General features: G+C 41.9%; 1 protein-coding gene across 6 annotated transcripts in view; it reads left to right on the forward strand.

Moving 5' to 3' along the window:
• Nucleotides 1-16,452, forward strand: part of SPIN1 (spindlin 1) — a 91,999-nt gene that overhangs the window by 23,454 nt on the left and 52,093 nt on the right. For 4 of the 6 annotated variants that reach the window (XM_058444813.1, XM_032164462.2, XM_032164464.3 and 1 more), the window contains exon 2: nucleotides 14,933-15,142. The exons of 1 other annotated variant lie outside the window; for it this stretch is intronic. In XM_058444813.1, the coding sequence (XP_058300796.1) occupies nucleotides 15,091-15,142 (52 nt within the window). In that variant the 5' untranslated portion in view covers nucleotides 14,933-15,090. Of the gene's footprint in view, nucleotides 1-7,030; nucleotides 7,205-14,932; nucleotides 15,143-16,452 lie in introns of all 6 variants that reach the window. One more of the 6 variants, XM_032164463.3, reaches the window with a different exon arrangement.

Genomic DNA, 16,452 nt, shown 5'->3' on the forward strand with positions numbered 1-16,452 from the left:
AAGTGCTGGGATTACAGGCGTGAACCACTGTGCCTGGCCTATTTTCAGCTTTTTCTCATGGTAGTTTTCAGTTATATACAGAAGTCAAGAAAATAGTTCAAAACAACCCTGTTTGAGGCCGGGCGCGGTCGCTGACGCTTGTAATCACAGCACTATGGGAGGCCCGAGACGGGTGGATCACGAGGTCAGGAGATCGAGACCATCCTGGCTAACACGGTGAAACCCCATCTCAACTAAAAATACAAAAAAAATAGCCAGGCCTGGTGGTGGGCGCCTGTAGTCCCAGCTACTCCGGAGGCTGAGGCAGGAGAACGGCGTGAACCCAGGAGGCGGAGCTTGCAGTGAGCTGAGATCATGCTGCTGCACTCCAGCCTGGGCGACTGAGCGAGACTCCGTCTCAAAAAAAAAAAAAAAAACCAAAAAACAAAAAACAAAAAAAAACCCGTTTGTTTCCTTAACACAATTCCAGTAGTTGTTGATAGAGCTTCCTTGCTTCTGGTATGACAAGATATTCCAGGCTCCTCTAATATCCTTCTCCTCATCTGGAATTGGTTATTTCTCTAAGAAACTCTGGTTTCTGATAGTTTTTACTAGGGATATCCTTGTAAATTTTAGTTTAATTTTGTACCTGTTGGGAGGATTGTTTAAATGACCAGTCCATTGTTACCAAGAGTTGGCCATTTATATTGATCCTTGCGGGTGGCCTTCAGAAACCTATCAAAGACCCAGAGAGACTGCTTGTTGTCCATAGTTTTGGGCAGAGAGGGTTGTGCCATGGACCGTTTGCCAGTTTTATGAAACCTATGGATGCCTTTTCAGAATCTTCTGAACACAGTGAATGAAATACACAGGATCACAACAGAAACCAATTATATTTAGGTTATACAAATATTACTACCCTGTTAAACAGAAGACTGTGACGTCTTTCTTTGTCAGTAAATTTTTTTTTTTTTTTTAGACAGTCTCACTCTGTCACCCAGGCTGGAGTGCAAACGGCGCGCGGTCTCAGCTCACTGCAACCTCCACCTCCCGGGTTCAAGTAATTCTCCCACTTCAGCCTCCCTTGTAGCTGGGACTACAGGCACATGCCACCAAACCCGGGTAATTTTTGTATTTTTAGTAGAGACGGGGTTTCACTCTTTTGGCCAGGCTGGTCTCGAACTCCTGACTTCGTGATCTGCCCACCTTGGCCTCCCAAAGTGTGGAGATTACAGGCATGAGCCACCGCGCCCGGCCTCTTTGTCAGTAATTTAAGTGACAAGACAATATTGTTGGTATATAGATAATTCAGATTTTTTTAAGATATTAAAATTAATTTTTTTTTTTATTTTTGAGACGGAGTTTTGCTCTGTTGCTCAGGCTAGAGTGCAGTAGTGCGATCTTGGCTCACTGCAGCCTCTGCCTCCCAGGTTTGAGCGATTCTCCTGCCTCAGCCTCCTGAGTAGCTGGCACTACAGGTGCATGCCACCACATCGGGCTAATTTTTGTAGAGATGGGCTTTCACCATGTTGGCCAGGCTGGTCTCAAACTCTTGACATCAGGTGATCTGCCCGCCTTGGCCTCCTAAAGTGTTGGGATTACAGGTGTGAGCCACTTGCCTGGCCAAGGTTTTTTTTTTTTTTTTTTTTTAAGGCAGTCTCTCTGTATCACCCAGGCTGGAGTGCAGTGGTGCGATTTTGGCTTACTGCAACCTCAGCCTCCCAGGTTCAAGCGATTCTTAGCCTCCTGAGTAGCTGGGACTACAGGTGTGCACCACCGCACCTGGCTAAGTTTTTAGTAGAGACAGGGTTTCACCATTTTGGCCAGGCTGGTCTCAAACTCCTGACTTCAAGCAATCTGCCTGCCTTGGCCTCCTAAAGTGTTGGCCTCCCAAGGCCTCACACTCTAAAGGTGTGAGCCACTGTGCCGGGCCAAAATTAAGGTTTTGATGTTTAATAAAAATCACTTGTGGGGTGGTCTTTGGCTTATCTCCTTTTATATATTCATCAACAAATAATTGCTGATGGGGAATTTTAGTGAGCATTGTAGATGTATGATTGTGATACAGTTCAACGTTTAATAGGTTTCCACAAGACTGCCCTCACTTTGGATACCAGCTGCAAACTTCAGGGGCTCCCATGTTACTTTTATTTCTGACCAAGTACAAATGCGGAGGTTTCCATCACACTCAAGTTTGATAATTCAGTTAGGATGACTCACAAAACTCAAGAAAGTCCAGTACTTACAGTTTATAATAGCAAAAAAAAAAATACAAATTAGGACCAACCGTAAGAAGTGACATATAGGGCAGTGTCTGGGAAGGTCTCAGATACGAAGCGTTCATGCCCTCCTATGGAGACAGGGTGGATCATCTTGGTGTCTCCATGTGTGACTACACGCACAGAGTATTAACCAGGAAAGCTCATGTGAGCCTCTGTGTCCAGAGTTTTTATTGGTGCTTAATTACATCAGCATGATCCATTGAATCATTGGCCTTGAGCTTGAACTCAATTTCTAGCTCCCCTCTCTGAACTTTGGGCTGCTTTCCTGGGGCTCAGAGCCCCAACCTTCCAATGCCATGGTTGGTCTTTCTGGTTTGACCAGCCCCCCACTCCCACATCCTGAGACAACTTGTTAGCATAAACTGGGTGCTCACTGTGAATCACGGAGATGCCCTGTCCCTCTCAGGACATTTTAGGGATTTAAAGGGCACCAACTGGAGCTGGGACAAAGGCCATCCAAGCTCTTTGTTATACCACAGTCAGCAATTCTGTCTTCAGTTTGATGCCTGAGGACCAGGCCTGGTGATATCACGTGGCTGACCTGAGCTGTGCCTGAGAGCCTGCATGAGAAGACTATATGCTCTGTCCTGGTGGCAAATCTAGTCAAGTGTCAGTTGATGAGTTTAAGTGGTATTTTGAGCTACAACAAATGAAATGGGATGGAAATATATGTGATTTCTATTGTTGAGAAGTTGAAAGTACTACTACTAATACTGTGGTTTGTTGCATACATTTATGATAGAAGGAAGTGCTGTACTTCAGGTAGAGGTTAGGAAAGACGAAGATAAAATTTTTTCTCTTGTCCAAATCCATGGTCCTTATAAATTTTGACCATGTATTACACTTGCATTAAAACTTGGTGTTTAGATCTTTAGTGGTTTAGGGTGTTTAATAATTTTTGTTTGTTTGTTTGTTTGAGATAGAGTCTCGCTCTGTCACCCATGCTGGAGTGCAGTGGCGTGATCTCGGCTCACTGCAACCTCCATCTCCTGGGTTCAAGCAGTTTTCCTGCCTTAGCCTCCCGAGTAGCTGAGACTAAAGGTGCATGCTACCACGCCTGGCTAATTTTTTGTATTTTTAGTAGAGACGGGGTTTCACCATGTTAGCCAGGATGGTCTGAATCTCCTGACCTTGTGATCCACCCGCCTCAGCCTCCCAAAGTGCTGGGATTACAGGCGTGAGCCACCGCGCCTGGCCTAATAATTTTTATATTGATAAGAGAATTTGGGCTCTGAAGGCCTTCAGATACCTACTTGGTATGTATGATAGCTGCTTTGCCAGGATCCTTAAGTAGCTGAGCATTGTGTAATTAGCAATACTTTATAAGGATTGAGCCCTTTATTTTAATCTCTGAAGTTTTAGCTAAAGGCAGAACCTACACCAGAGGCCCCTAGAACATCGTCCTTAAGTTCCATCCATTGTAACATTTATTTTTTGAGAAAGGTCTTGCTCTGTCACCCAGTGCAGTGATGCAGTCCTGGCTCACTGCAACCTCTGTTTCGCAGGCTTAAGTAATCCTCCCACCCCAGCCTGCCAGTTAGCTGGGACTACAGGCATGCACCACCACACTTGGCTTTTTATTTTTTATTTTTTATAGCAATGAGGTCTTACTGTGTAGCCCAGGCTGGTCTGGAACTCCTGGACTGAAGTGATCTTCCCACGTCGGTCTTCCAGAGTATTGGGATTATGGGTGTGAGCCCCACCCTGCCCATTGTAACATTTTAAATAAGAATATCTAATAATTTTTTTTTTGGGGATGGAGTCTAGCTCTGTCGCTCAGGCCGGAGTGCAGTGGTGCAACCTTGGCTCACTGAAAGCTCTGCCTCCCGGGTTCATGCCAGTCTCCTGCCTCAGCCTCCTGAGTACCTGGGACTACAGGCGCCCGCCACCATGCCCAGCTAATTTTTTTTTTTTTTTTTTTTTTGTATTTTTAGTAGAGATCGGGTTTCACTGTGTTAGCCAGGATGGTCTTGATCTCCTGACCTCGTGATCCACCCGCCTTGGCCTTCCAAAGTGCTGCGATTACAGGCATGAGCCACCGTGCCCGGCCCAGGAATATCTAATAAATTCTTGTAGTTACCTTGGAAGGTTTTGAATTGTACTCTTGAGTGTTTTTTCTTTCCAGAACTATAAAACCTAAAACCATTGACCCTAAATTTTTGTTGTGAAACATTTCAAACATAGAAAAGTTGAAACAGGCAGTTAATATCTGCGTTCAACATCTACATTCAGGAATTGCAGATATTTTGCCGTGTTTTCCTCTTTTTTGTTTTTTAATTTCTTTTCTGCTAACCATCCTTTCTTACCCTATTTTTGTTTTATTTGTTTATTTTTAGAGATGGGGTCTCATTCTGTCACCTAGGCTGGAGTGCAGTGTGACTTGATCATAGCTCTTTGCAGCATCAAATTCTTGGGCTCATGGGATCCTCCCACCTCAGCCTCCTGAACTGGAACTACAGATGTATACCACCACATCTGGCATTTCTCTACTTTTAATAATAATGTCTTAGTTACAAACTTAACTGGTAAACTCTTGTGATGCTGCTGCTAGTTCTAAACTTAGTTACTCCTTTCCCCTGCTGTTTTTTCCCTAAACTTTTTAAATGAAATTTTCTTTATTTTTCTTTCTTTATTTTTTGAGATGGAGTTTCGCTCTTGTTGCCCAGGCTGGAGTGCAGTGGCGTGATCTCGGCTCACTGCAACCTCCGCCTCCTGAGTTCAAGCGATTCTCCCGCCTCAGCCTCCCGAGTATCTGGGATTACAGGCATGCGCCACCACACCTGGCTAATTTTGTATTTTTAATAGAGACAGGGTTTTTTCAATGTTGGTCAGGCTAGTCTCGAACTCCCGACTTCAGGTAATCCACCCACCTCGGCCTCCCAAAGTGCCGGGATTACAGGCGTGAGCCACCGTGCCCAGCCTTAAATGAAATTTTCTACACATAGAAAAGTTGAAACTATAGCAGAGTGACCCACCTGTGTACCCGATATCAAGATTTTAATTTGCTTGCATTTTGCTCTACTGTTTTTTGTTATTGAACCATTTGAAAGTTGCATTAAATTGCAGACATCATGACACTTCTTAAAGTAAGGTTGTTATTCTTTGTAACTACATGCCATGTTTAAGAAAGCTAATTAGCCCTTCATATCTAATGTCTATGCTCTGTATTTAGATTTTAGCTATATGTTTTTTCGTATAAATGTCTGTGATAATTTATGTAATCCCCATTATGTTATAAAGGAAAAACAAATTCTTATTCTCTATGCTCATACTCAGCACAACACTTCTGTGATCAAATGTGTGTGGGTTTTCCCTACATTATCTGTGTCTCATTTTCTCTGATGACTCCAGTTGGTTGTCCTACAGTTTAACTTCTCAGAGTATCCACCTGGAAATAGCATCATATCCCACCAGACTGCCCCCACTTCTCATGCCAATTGCAAGTCCAGGTTATTTATTTTATTTATTTACTTATTTATTTTTTGTGAGATGGAGTTCTCACTCTGCCGCCCAGGCTGGAATGCAGTGGTGTGATCTCGGCCCACTGCAACCTCCGCCTCCTGGGTTCAAGCAATTTTCCTTTCTCAGCCTCCCCTGTAGCTGGGACTACAGGCGCGTGCCAGCATGCCCAGCTAATTTTTGTATTTTTATAGAGATGGGGTTTCACCATGTTGGCCAGGCTAGGCTCGAACTCCTGACCTTAAATGATCCGCTGGCTTTGGCCTGCAAAGTGCTGGGATTACAGGCATAAGCCTCCACACCCCAGCCAAGTCCAGGTTATGTTATGTGCTTCTGACACACTAGCTATAAATTGGAGGCTCCTGTGATTCCTCTTTCAGGTTTCATAATTTGCTAGAATCACTCACAGAACTCAGGGAAACACTGTGTTTGCTAGATTACTATTTTATAATAAAGAATACAACTCAGAAGCAGCCAGATGGAAGAGAGATGCTTAAGGCAAAGAAGGAGTGTGGAACTCCCCTTCCTACTCTGGGCTCATCACCCTCACAGTACTTCCGTGCGTTCACTAACCTTAAGTTTCTCTGCAGCAGTCCTTTTGGGTTTTTCTGTAATCTTCAGTAAGTCGGCATGATTGATTATGTCATTGCTCACTGGTGATCAACTTAGCTTTTAGCCCTCTCCTCTACCCGCCTCCCTTCCCAGGGTAGGGCTGAAAGTTCCAACCCTCTAACCATTGGTGGGTTCCCCTGGCAATCAAGCCACTTCCTGAGGCTATCCAGAAGCCCTCAGACATCATTCATCTCATTAGCATAAAAAAGACACTGGTATTCTAGAGTTTTAGGAATTTGGGTGCCAGGAAATGGAAGAACAAAGTATATATTTCTTCACATGTTTAACCTTGTGTGACAACAATTTTTTTTCTTTTTTGTTTAGATCTTGTTGCATACCAAGGCAACAGTTTTAAGACAACTTGTTGACAGCCCGAGCTTCAGTTTACAGTTGACATGTTTCACTATTAGTGCTCCTGTATACTTTTTCATTAGTGGTCCTGGTGTTAAGATTTGGGAACTTAGTATTTTTGCTTAAACAGTTTTAGGAGTCTATTTTCTTTTTATAAATAGCACTGTTCAGTGGTAGCAACATGCAACAAATACTTTGATATGACTCTACTTCCTGAGAATTACTGCTTTTATATCCGAAATGTTGAAATATTCATGTTTTAGCCTTTTTGGAGACAATACATTGTCATTGATTTTGTGATACCCTATTCCTTTATTGAAGTAATCTATGTGTTTATTTTTAAATAGGAAGTTTATCTCGACAATGCTAGTTGCAGTCTGTGTGACCTTGACCAATTTATTTTAATGTCTGTGCTGCAGTTTTTCAATTTCCAAGATGGAATAGTTATAGTGCATATCTTTCTCACGGTTGTGAGGAGTGCATGACACATAGCGAGTGCTCATTGAACGGTCATTTTTCTGGTAAGTAGTTGGAGAGTTTTTTGATCTCCTTTGAGATTACAATAGAATGAGAATTTTGAGATTCAGAATTTAAATTCATGACACATTTTTAAGATTAGTAAAATTGCAAGCCTGGATACTGTTAGATATGAGTTCTAAATTTCTCTTCAAAGAATCAGTGTATGTCAATATGTTCAATTCTTTGCCTTCTACTTTTAAAATTAACTTCCTCTTAAAGTAGCCTTTCCCACCCTCATTCCGATTACCTGCTCCACCCTGGCTCATTCCGATTACCTGCTCCGCCCTGACTCATTCTGATTACCTGCTCCACCCTGACTCATTCTCCACCCTGACTCATTCTGATTTCCTGTTCTGTCATAACCATTTTTCCCCACAAACCACTCGCCCCGTCACTGTCTTTAAATTAGCCAATTGGAAATAGTTTAGCCTGTGCAGTCTAACCCTAGCAAGTAGGGGAACGACACAGCAGCAGGGGCCACATGCGTCAGGAATAAGAACCCCTTACTCTCCCTTGTGCAGGTAGTGTGCTCACCTTTGCTCCATCTGTAAGGGTGCACCTTTTTATAGAAGTAAATTGCCTTGCTGAGAAGGAAAAAAAGAAAATTTTATATTCGAGTGCTATTTTGCGGCACAGAAACTTTATAACAATACTTAACTATGTTCAATAAAGATGGACTTAGCAAAGGAAAATCCAGCATCTTTTTTTCTCTTAATTTCTTATGAAAAATTCGAATTGAAATAAAAGTTCAAAGAATAACATTAGTGAACACTAATATGGTCTTCACCTACGTTAAAAAGTATTTTGCCATGTTCATGTCGAATAGAAATTTTAGATGGTGCCATTGTTTTGAGCTAATCTGCACCGTGCCACAATAGACCAGACTAAAATCTAAACGGAGCCACTCATATTGAGGTTCCAGACCACCAAACTGAGGTGTTATTGGACCTTCCCAGAAATCAGGAGAGAGGAATAGCCTTAATTTCTCAAACCAGGCAGTTCCAATTAGCATGATAATGCAGTTCCCAATCAGTGATTTCTCTATTGTCCTGTTTTTTCATTCCTTCCTTTCAAGGAAAGTAACTTTGAAATGACCAATGCAATCCGCTTTTTGTTCTGCCATCCTGTAATAAAAGGATCACAGTCAAGTTTCAAAGAGTTTTATTCAGGCCAGTCGTGGTGGCTCATGCCTGTAATCCCAGCACTTTGGGAGGCCGAGACGGGTGGATCACCTGAGGTTGGGAGTTCGAGACCAGCCTGACCAACATGGAGAAACCTCGTCTCTACTAAAATTACAAAATTATCCAAATGTGGTGGTGCATGCCTGTAATCCCAGCTACTCGGAAGGCTGAGGCAGAAGAATAGCTTGAACCTGGGAGGCGGAGGTTGCGGTGAGCCGAGATCGCACCACTGCACTTCCAGCCTGAGCGACAGAACAAGACCTCGTCTCAAAAAAACAAAACAGAAACAAAAACAAAAGAGTTTTACTCAAGTGCAAAGCTGAGAGTAGCCAGCTGGGTAGCACAGAATCCAGAGGAATGGAGCCAGCCAGTCCTCTGAAGCTGAAAAGTTTAAGGTCTTGCTTATGTAGGCAGAAAACAAATTTAACAGGATTGCCACATTTTCCATACAAGGTTGGTTTATGAGTTATAGCAATTTGATTAGTTAAGAGTTCTTTTCCTTTTCCAATTTAAAAGAGTTTATTTAACATTCCATCTTAGTGTAGTAGTCTTGAGGTCTTTGTGTAAAAGAAGGAAGTTAATCTACAATGAAGATTAAGTTTAGAGGGATGGGGGTCTTCTCTGGAGCGCTTTAGTCTTTTCCAACATTTTACAAAACAGTGTAGGTAAAGAGGCTAATTCATTATCAGAGGACTAAAGCTGCTTGTCATGTGACTCAGGTCCCATTGTCACAGTTTTTTAAGGCTGAAAATAATTTAAAAACTTTCAGCAGATTTGATTTTGAATTATTTTCACAGTTCTTTGTTTCTGCTTTCTTCAGGCCTGTTCTGTCTGTACATGTAGCCTCTGCTCTGCTCATTGGAATGCTCATTCTATTTTATGGAACAAAGCGTTGCTTGATTCTAGAATCATAAATAAAGCTGTTTAAGATCCTTAAACCACATTATTGTAATTTTGTCTTTTGATATTTATGTTAACTCTCATGTGTGTATTGTTTTCTTTCCCTGAATTATTTGAAGTTAACTTACAGAAATTGTGAGTCTGCCTCTTTAAGCATTTCAGCATGTGTTTCCAAAGAATATATTCTCAGGCATAACCACAATGTCTTTGTTGTGCTTTTAAAATTTAATGATAATCTTACAATATCTAATATTTAGTCTGCATTTAAATTTCCCCAGTTGTCTTAAATGTGTATGTGTGTGTGTGTTTTGTTTTGATACAGGGTCTCACTCAGTTGCCCAGGCTGAAGTGCAGTGGCTCGATCATGGCTCACTGTAGCCTTGACCTCCTGGTCTCATGTGATCCTCCTTCCTCAGCCTCCTGAGTAGCTGGTAGCTGGTACTACAGATGTACACCACCACACCCAGCTATCCTTACTGTGTTGATCACTTGAACTCCTGGGCTCAAGTGATCCACTCCTCAGCCTTCCAAAAAATTAGGATTACAGGCGTGAGCCATTGTGCCTGGCCTTAAGTGTCTTTTGTAGCTTTCACCAGCCCCCTCCCCTCCCCAACAAACCATGTGTTTAGGGTTTATTCATTGTGTCTTACTGTTGAGTCTTTAGTCTGTTTTAGTCTAGAGCAGTATGTCTACCATTTTTCTTTTTTGACACTGACTTTTTGAAGAGTATGGCCCGCCTTCCATGTACAAAGTCCGCCTTTCTAATTTGTCTGTTTCCTCATGGTGTTGTCCAAGTTGCTTCTGCATCACCTGTATTTCCTATAAACTAGAAATTCGATCTAAAAGCTTGACTAGATTTTTTAAAAATATATTTTATATTGCCACATTTCACCTTGAGGTAAAACATTTTTGGCAGGAGTATTTTATAAGTGATGTAGTCTGCTTTGCGTCATATCACATTAAGAAGTGGATAAAGCGAGGTTGATTCCCTTGTAATGATGCCAAATTGTTTTATCTTTTTTTTTTTTTTTTGAGACGGAGTCTCGCTGTTGCCCAGGCTGGAGTGCAGTGGCGCGATCTCGGCTCACTGCAGGCTCCGCCCCCCAGGGTTCATGCCATTCCCCTGCCTCAGCCTCCCGAGTAGCTGGGACTACAGGCGCCTGCCACCTTGCCCAGCTAATTTTTTGTATTTTTAGTAGAGACAGGGTTTCACCGTGTTAGCCAGGATGGCGTCAATCTCCTGACCTCATGATCCGCCTGCCTCGGCCTCCCAAAGTGCTGGGATTACAGGCATGAGCCACCGCGTCCAGCCTGTTTTATCTTTCAATTCCGTTGTAGTGAAGGGTCAAGATTGCTCCATTGTTAAGCAACAACATTTTCCCCTTTATAATTAACGAGTAACCTGTGGAGTTACTTGTTTTGATACCATACAATTATTGTTCTCCAGCAACCTTTCTCTTGATAGTTTTAGCAACTATTGATGGGTCTCTCTGAATGCAGGACCTTATAATGGCCTTCTTCTTAATGGCCTTATAATTAAGCTCCATTTGACAATATTTTCTAGGTTCTGCTAACCTAGAAATAATGCTAACTCTGAATCTAAAATTTTTTTGTTTCCTTCAGTTTTTTCCGTCAGTTTTCATTTACAAAGTTAATCACTTAGTAGAATAACTTAAGGTAAAGATAGTATATCTTTAAAAAAACCTGAGCAAATTAAGTGTAGCCTTTTCCAGTCAAAGGAGAGTGGGATTTGTTTTAGGAAAGCTCTAGTTCATCTGAATTTTGAAAGCCTTACATGGCAGCTGTTAAAACCAGGGTTTCATTAGTTAGCATTAGTGTTTTCCTTTTGATCTGTCTCTGCATTTCTTTCTTAACAGGAGTTAGGATAAGATCAGGTGGTTGAACTATTTATTACTTGCAACTCAAAAAAGAGAAAGGACTCTAAAATTTTATTTTATTTATTTTTTTAGATTACATCTCAACATGAGGGAAGGACTCTTTTTTTTTTTTGAAACGAAGTCTTGCTCTGTCGCCCAGGCTGGAGTGCAGTGGCACCATCTCAGCTTACTGCAACCTCTGCCTGCCGGGTTCAGGAGATTCTCCTGTCGCAGCCTCCCGAGTAGCTGGGATTGCAGGCGCCCACAACCATGCCCGGCTAATTTTTGTATTTTTAGAGGATACCGAGTTTCACTATGTTGGCCAGGCTGGTCAGGAACTCCTGACCTCAGGTAATCCTCCACCTTGGCCTCCCAAAATGCTGGGATTACATGTGTGAGCCACCACACCCAGCTGAGGGAAGGACTCTTATCTAGAGTTTTGCATTCTAATATTATTTGAATAGCCACCATGTATCCTTCCCCCACTGCAACTCTTCCTTCTACTCCTGTCTTAAATTTTTAGTTTATTAACAAGTTCAACTTGAAATTTTAATGAAGTGGAAAACAGCAGAAAATATTGCTAAAGATAAGCTTAAATCTGATAGGAGGGTACATACTTCAGAATATCAGTAAGTTAAAATTTTCATTTGATGAATTTGTTAGGATAGATTGATTTTATGTAGTTTTAAAATTTCTTTAATCTGGCTGTGCGCAGTGGCTCAGGCAAAATTTTTTTTCTTGATCTTTGAAGTCGTTCTGTAAAGAGCACAGAAAGGGAGTGGAGTCATGGGATGTTTTTTAAAATTGGGAAATACTACATTATGGTTTGTGGTTTTTTGTTTGTTTGTTTGTTTGTTTTTTTGTGACAGTCTTGCTCTGTCACCCAAGCTGTATTACAGTGGTGCGATCTCAGCTTACTCTAACCCCTGCCTCCTGAGTTCAAGCAGTTCTGCTACCTCAGCCTCCTAAGTAGCTGGGATCACAGGTATGCACCGCCACACCTGGCTAATTTTTGTATTTTTAGTAGAGACCGGGTCTCGAACTCCTGGCCCCAGGTGATCTGCCTGCCTCAGTCCCCCAAAGTGCTGGGATTACAAGTGTGAGCCACTGCGCCCAGCCTACATCATGTATTTTTTTTTTAATAAAAAGCTCTTGATCTTCTTTCTTTCTTGTATTTTTTGAGATGGGGTCTCACTCTGTCATCCAGGCTGGAATGCAGTGGTGTGATCTTGGCTCACTACAACCTCTGTCTCCCGGGTTCAAGTGATTCTCCTGCCTCAGTGTCTCGAGTAGCTGGGACCAAGGGCATACGCCACCACGTTTGGCTAATTTTTTTATGTGTTTTTTGTAGAGACAGGGTTTCGCCATGTTGGCCAGGCTGGTCTCGAACTCTTGAGCTCAAGTGATCTGCCTACTTCGCCCTCCCAAGGTGTTGGGTTTACAGGTGTGAACCACTGCTCCTGGCCTTTACATTGTGTGTTGTATGTTGATGGGACTCTGCTAGTGGTAAATGTATACAGAGAAAAAGGATGGGATTGATCAGGCAAGTGACAGGGTTGAATGTGGCTCAGAGATAGTGCATTTTTTATTGTGGAGACAAAGGGTACTGATCAGTTAGTCAATTTGGTGGTGAAGTGATGAGTAGTTGAGTAGTTCTCTTTGCTTCTGTTTTCCTAGCCAATAGCAAGCCTATCTGCTGAGGCTGTGGGTAGTATTGTTGAATGCACACTTGAGATATTAGATTACAAATTTGAAGTGAAATTTTTTATGTTTTCCATCCATGTTTAACCACTTTACGTTGTAAGCACTCTGGGAAGGGATTTGGGTTAGGGTTTTGCCATACAACAGTGACAAGAAGAGAAGGGAAGAAAATTGAGAAAAGCAATCATCGTGATGTGATTGACCATCCATGAAAATCTAAGCAGAATAATGAGGGAAGTTAGTCCCTGAGGGAGATAATGCAATATTGGAAAAACAGTAAAGCTGTACATTGGTACTGGTTGCGTCAAAGAATTGTTGGAATGGGAGTGTCAGTGTAAGAAAACTAGAAGGATCAGAGATGGTTTTGAGTATGAGATATTTGAAGTAAAGGTTTTGGGATTACTGCAGTTATTGTTGAGAAAAAGGTCTATGTTGGGACTGTGAGAATAGATGAAGTGTAGGGTAAGTGGTTTGAAGGGATGGTGTCTAAGAGCCAGGCGGGAGGTAGAATGGATCATATGTGTTGGATGTTGAGGTTGCCAAGAATGTTGATGGGAATCATGGAGGAAAAGAAGTAAAGCCGATACCATAATCTTCAACAAATGTGTGCAGATGAGTGAAGATTCACAGGTAGAAAAGTAACAAAAAGGGATAGCTATTATGACTAGTGTTATGGCATGTGCTTCTAGGGTGAGGATTGGGGTAGGAGAGATTGTGTCAGGGTGTGCGGTGAGAAATACAAACAACTATCTTTTGGGGGAGCTATTGGTGGTGGGGTCATGTGATCAAAGTAGACTGCACTTTGCTGAAGAACGACTTTACCTTCTGGAGAGGTTTGGGCAGGCTGGGGGAAGAGAGTAATAGGGGCCCATTCGATAGGTCTGAGTGGGAAGAGAGTTTAATGAGGGAAAAGAGGGATATGAGATTTGATGTGGCAGCTGGATAGGCTCTCAGGGAAAGGTGAGTAAGCAACTAGTTGTCCTGATAGCCTTCATCTTAGGCCTAGTCTCTCTAGATCATTGAGTGGTGAGACAGACCTGCTGTATCTCTAGGAACTGAATTTGGTTTAAAAGATAACACTGCTTCTGGCAGGGCGCGGTGGCTCACGTCTGTAATCCCGGCACTTTGGGAGGCCGAGGCAGGTGGATCACGAGGTCAGGAGATTGAGACCATCCTGACCAACATGGTGAAACCCCATCTCTACTAAAAATCAAAAATTAGCTGGGCATGGTGGCGCGCGCCTGTAGTCTCAGCTACTCCGGAGGCTGAGGCAGAATTACTTGAACCCAGGAGGCGGAGGTTACAGTGAGCCAAGATTGCGCCACTGCATTTCAGTCTGGTGACACAGCGAGACTCCGTCTCAAAAAAAAAAAAAAAAGATACACTGCTTCCATAAAATGTCTTTGGCATTTGCATGGGTGAGGAACTTTCTTTGAGGCTCCACTGAAATTCCTCGACCTTTTTCTTTAGTTTCTGGAAGCTTGTGAGCAGAAAGGGAAACGCAGAGACGTGTTTGGCTATAATTCTTTCTCCTGCCCAAGACCCTGGCCTACTGATCTTCAGCCTTGCTGTTACTCTGTCTTGAACATGATTTCCCGTGCTGCCCCCGTGCTGTCCTTCCACTCTGCCTCCCCAGTGACCTTACACCCCTGTCTCCCACCCCCCACTTTCTGGTCCTTTGTGTCCCATTAGAGAGATGGGCCATGCTGTCTAAATCTTCTGTGAAATCCCAGCATCCACCCTTTTCTGGTTTCTAGCAGCAGGATGCTTTAGGATAATAATGGGGATGCCAGACAGCAGCTGTATTGTGTTCCAGTTGATCTTGGAAGAACTTCACTTTTGGGTCTTGCACATGTCCCCGGCTTCTTTTTTTAAAGAGTCTATCACCTTTTTTTCTCCTTTCTACTTTGTCATTTCCTAAGAACCCAGGTCTTAGGGAATACAGTTAATTGCTTTGGGACAAAATGCACTTTAGCTAATACTTTTGCTTAAAATTTTATGTTTAATGGCTCACTAGGCATAATTTTGCTCTCTTGATGCTCTGGTAATGAACTGTTTCACTATTTTACAGAGTGCTTGTGATTTCACGTATTTTTGCTGAACTCGTAAAAAAGACACTTGGATGGTGGATTAATGAGAACGCTAACATTCTGTGAAAAGTTTCAAATTGGAGAATATTGAATTTTCACCCTAGTCCAGCAGCTCCGCTGCTCACTTAAATACAGATGAATGAAGACCCCATTCGGAAAGACACCTGGCCAGCGGTCCAGAGCTGATGCAGGTAGGCATTGCGGTTCTACGCATATTTAAATATATACTTTAATATAATACATTTCGAACAAGTGTAAAATTGAGTACTTTCACATAATAGCTAGTGAAAAACTTTGTCATTTCTAGTATGTTATACACATATGCATATATTAAGAAGCAGATTTAAGTTTCTTGAAAGGGAAGTAGTCACATGAAATTTCTGTATAATCCTCTAGCAGGTTATAAATGTCTAGTAAATTTAGCAAGTGAATTGTAAATATCTGTTAATAGGATTATAGTAAAAGGAGTTTTTTCCGGAAGAGTTAAGGTGAGGTGACAGGAGTTGGATTTAGTGAGATTTAGTATACTGAGAGCAGCTTTTAGGAAGAAAGATAAACTTGGAATTTCTTGTGTTTACTTGCAAGAAGTTTATTGGTGTGGAAATTTTAATAAAAATTACATTCATTCTTATTTTTGTGGCACATAGCTAGTATAACTTGAGTAGAAGTTAGTCTTTGCCTGATTTTTAGCGCGCCCCCCCCCAATAAGGATAAACAAAATCTTATAGAATACCCTATAAAATAGGTAAGTCATACTTTCTTTGGGACTTGAAAAGCATTCTTCTCCATTTCAGACATATATTTGAACGTTGAAAAAGAACATTTTAGGGTTCTTTGACAAATGAATCAGAATTATTCTATAAAAATTATATTTATTTATTTATTTATTTATTTTTTTTTTTTTGAGACGGAGTCTTTCTCTGTCCCCCAGGCTGGAGTGCGGTGGCGCGATCTCGGCTCACCGCAACCTCCACCTCCTGGATTCACGCCATTCTCCTGCCTCAGCCTCCCGAGTAGCTGGGACCACAGGCGCCCACCAACACGCCCGGCTAATTTTTTTGTATTTTTTAGTAGAGACGGGGTTTCACCGTGTTAGCCAGGATGGTCTCGATCTCCTGACCTCGTGATCCACCCGCCTCGGCCTCCCAAAGTGCTGGGATTACAGGCTTGAGCCACCGCGCCCGGCCTAAAAATTATTATTAATAGTACAAACTTAAGTGATTTAGAACAATTTCTTCTATTTATTTACTATAATATTTGGAGTTCCGTTGTAGAAAAACCACAAGAATTAAGATTTCTAAGTACCCTTTATCTTTATTTTAGCTTCTCTTTTATAAAGATAATATTCATCTAAATATTTAATATTTGTCAGTAAGATTAATTTGGGTTGGTGATGACTGAAGTTTAAGGCATATGAGAGCTTACTCAGAATCCTAGCTATTATTAGCTGTGTAAAGATGGACACATTTCTTAGTCCTCTTGAGCCTTAGTTTTTCTCATC

This window comes from Hylobates moloch, unplaced genomic scaffold (genome assembly GCF_009828535.3).
Source record: "Hylobates moloch isolate HMO894 unplaced genomic scaffold, HMol_V3 SCAFFOLD_10, whole genome shotgun sequence".
In the NCBI taxonomy this organism is placed as follows: domain Eukaryota; kingdom Metazoa; phylum Chordata; class Mammalia; order Primates; family Hylobatidae; genus Hylobates; species Hylobates moloch.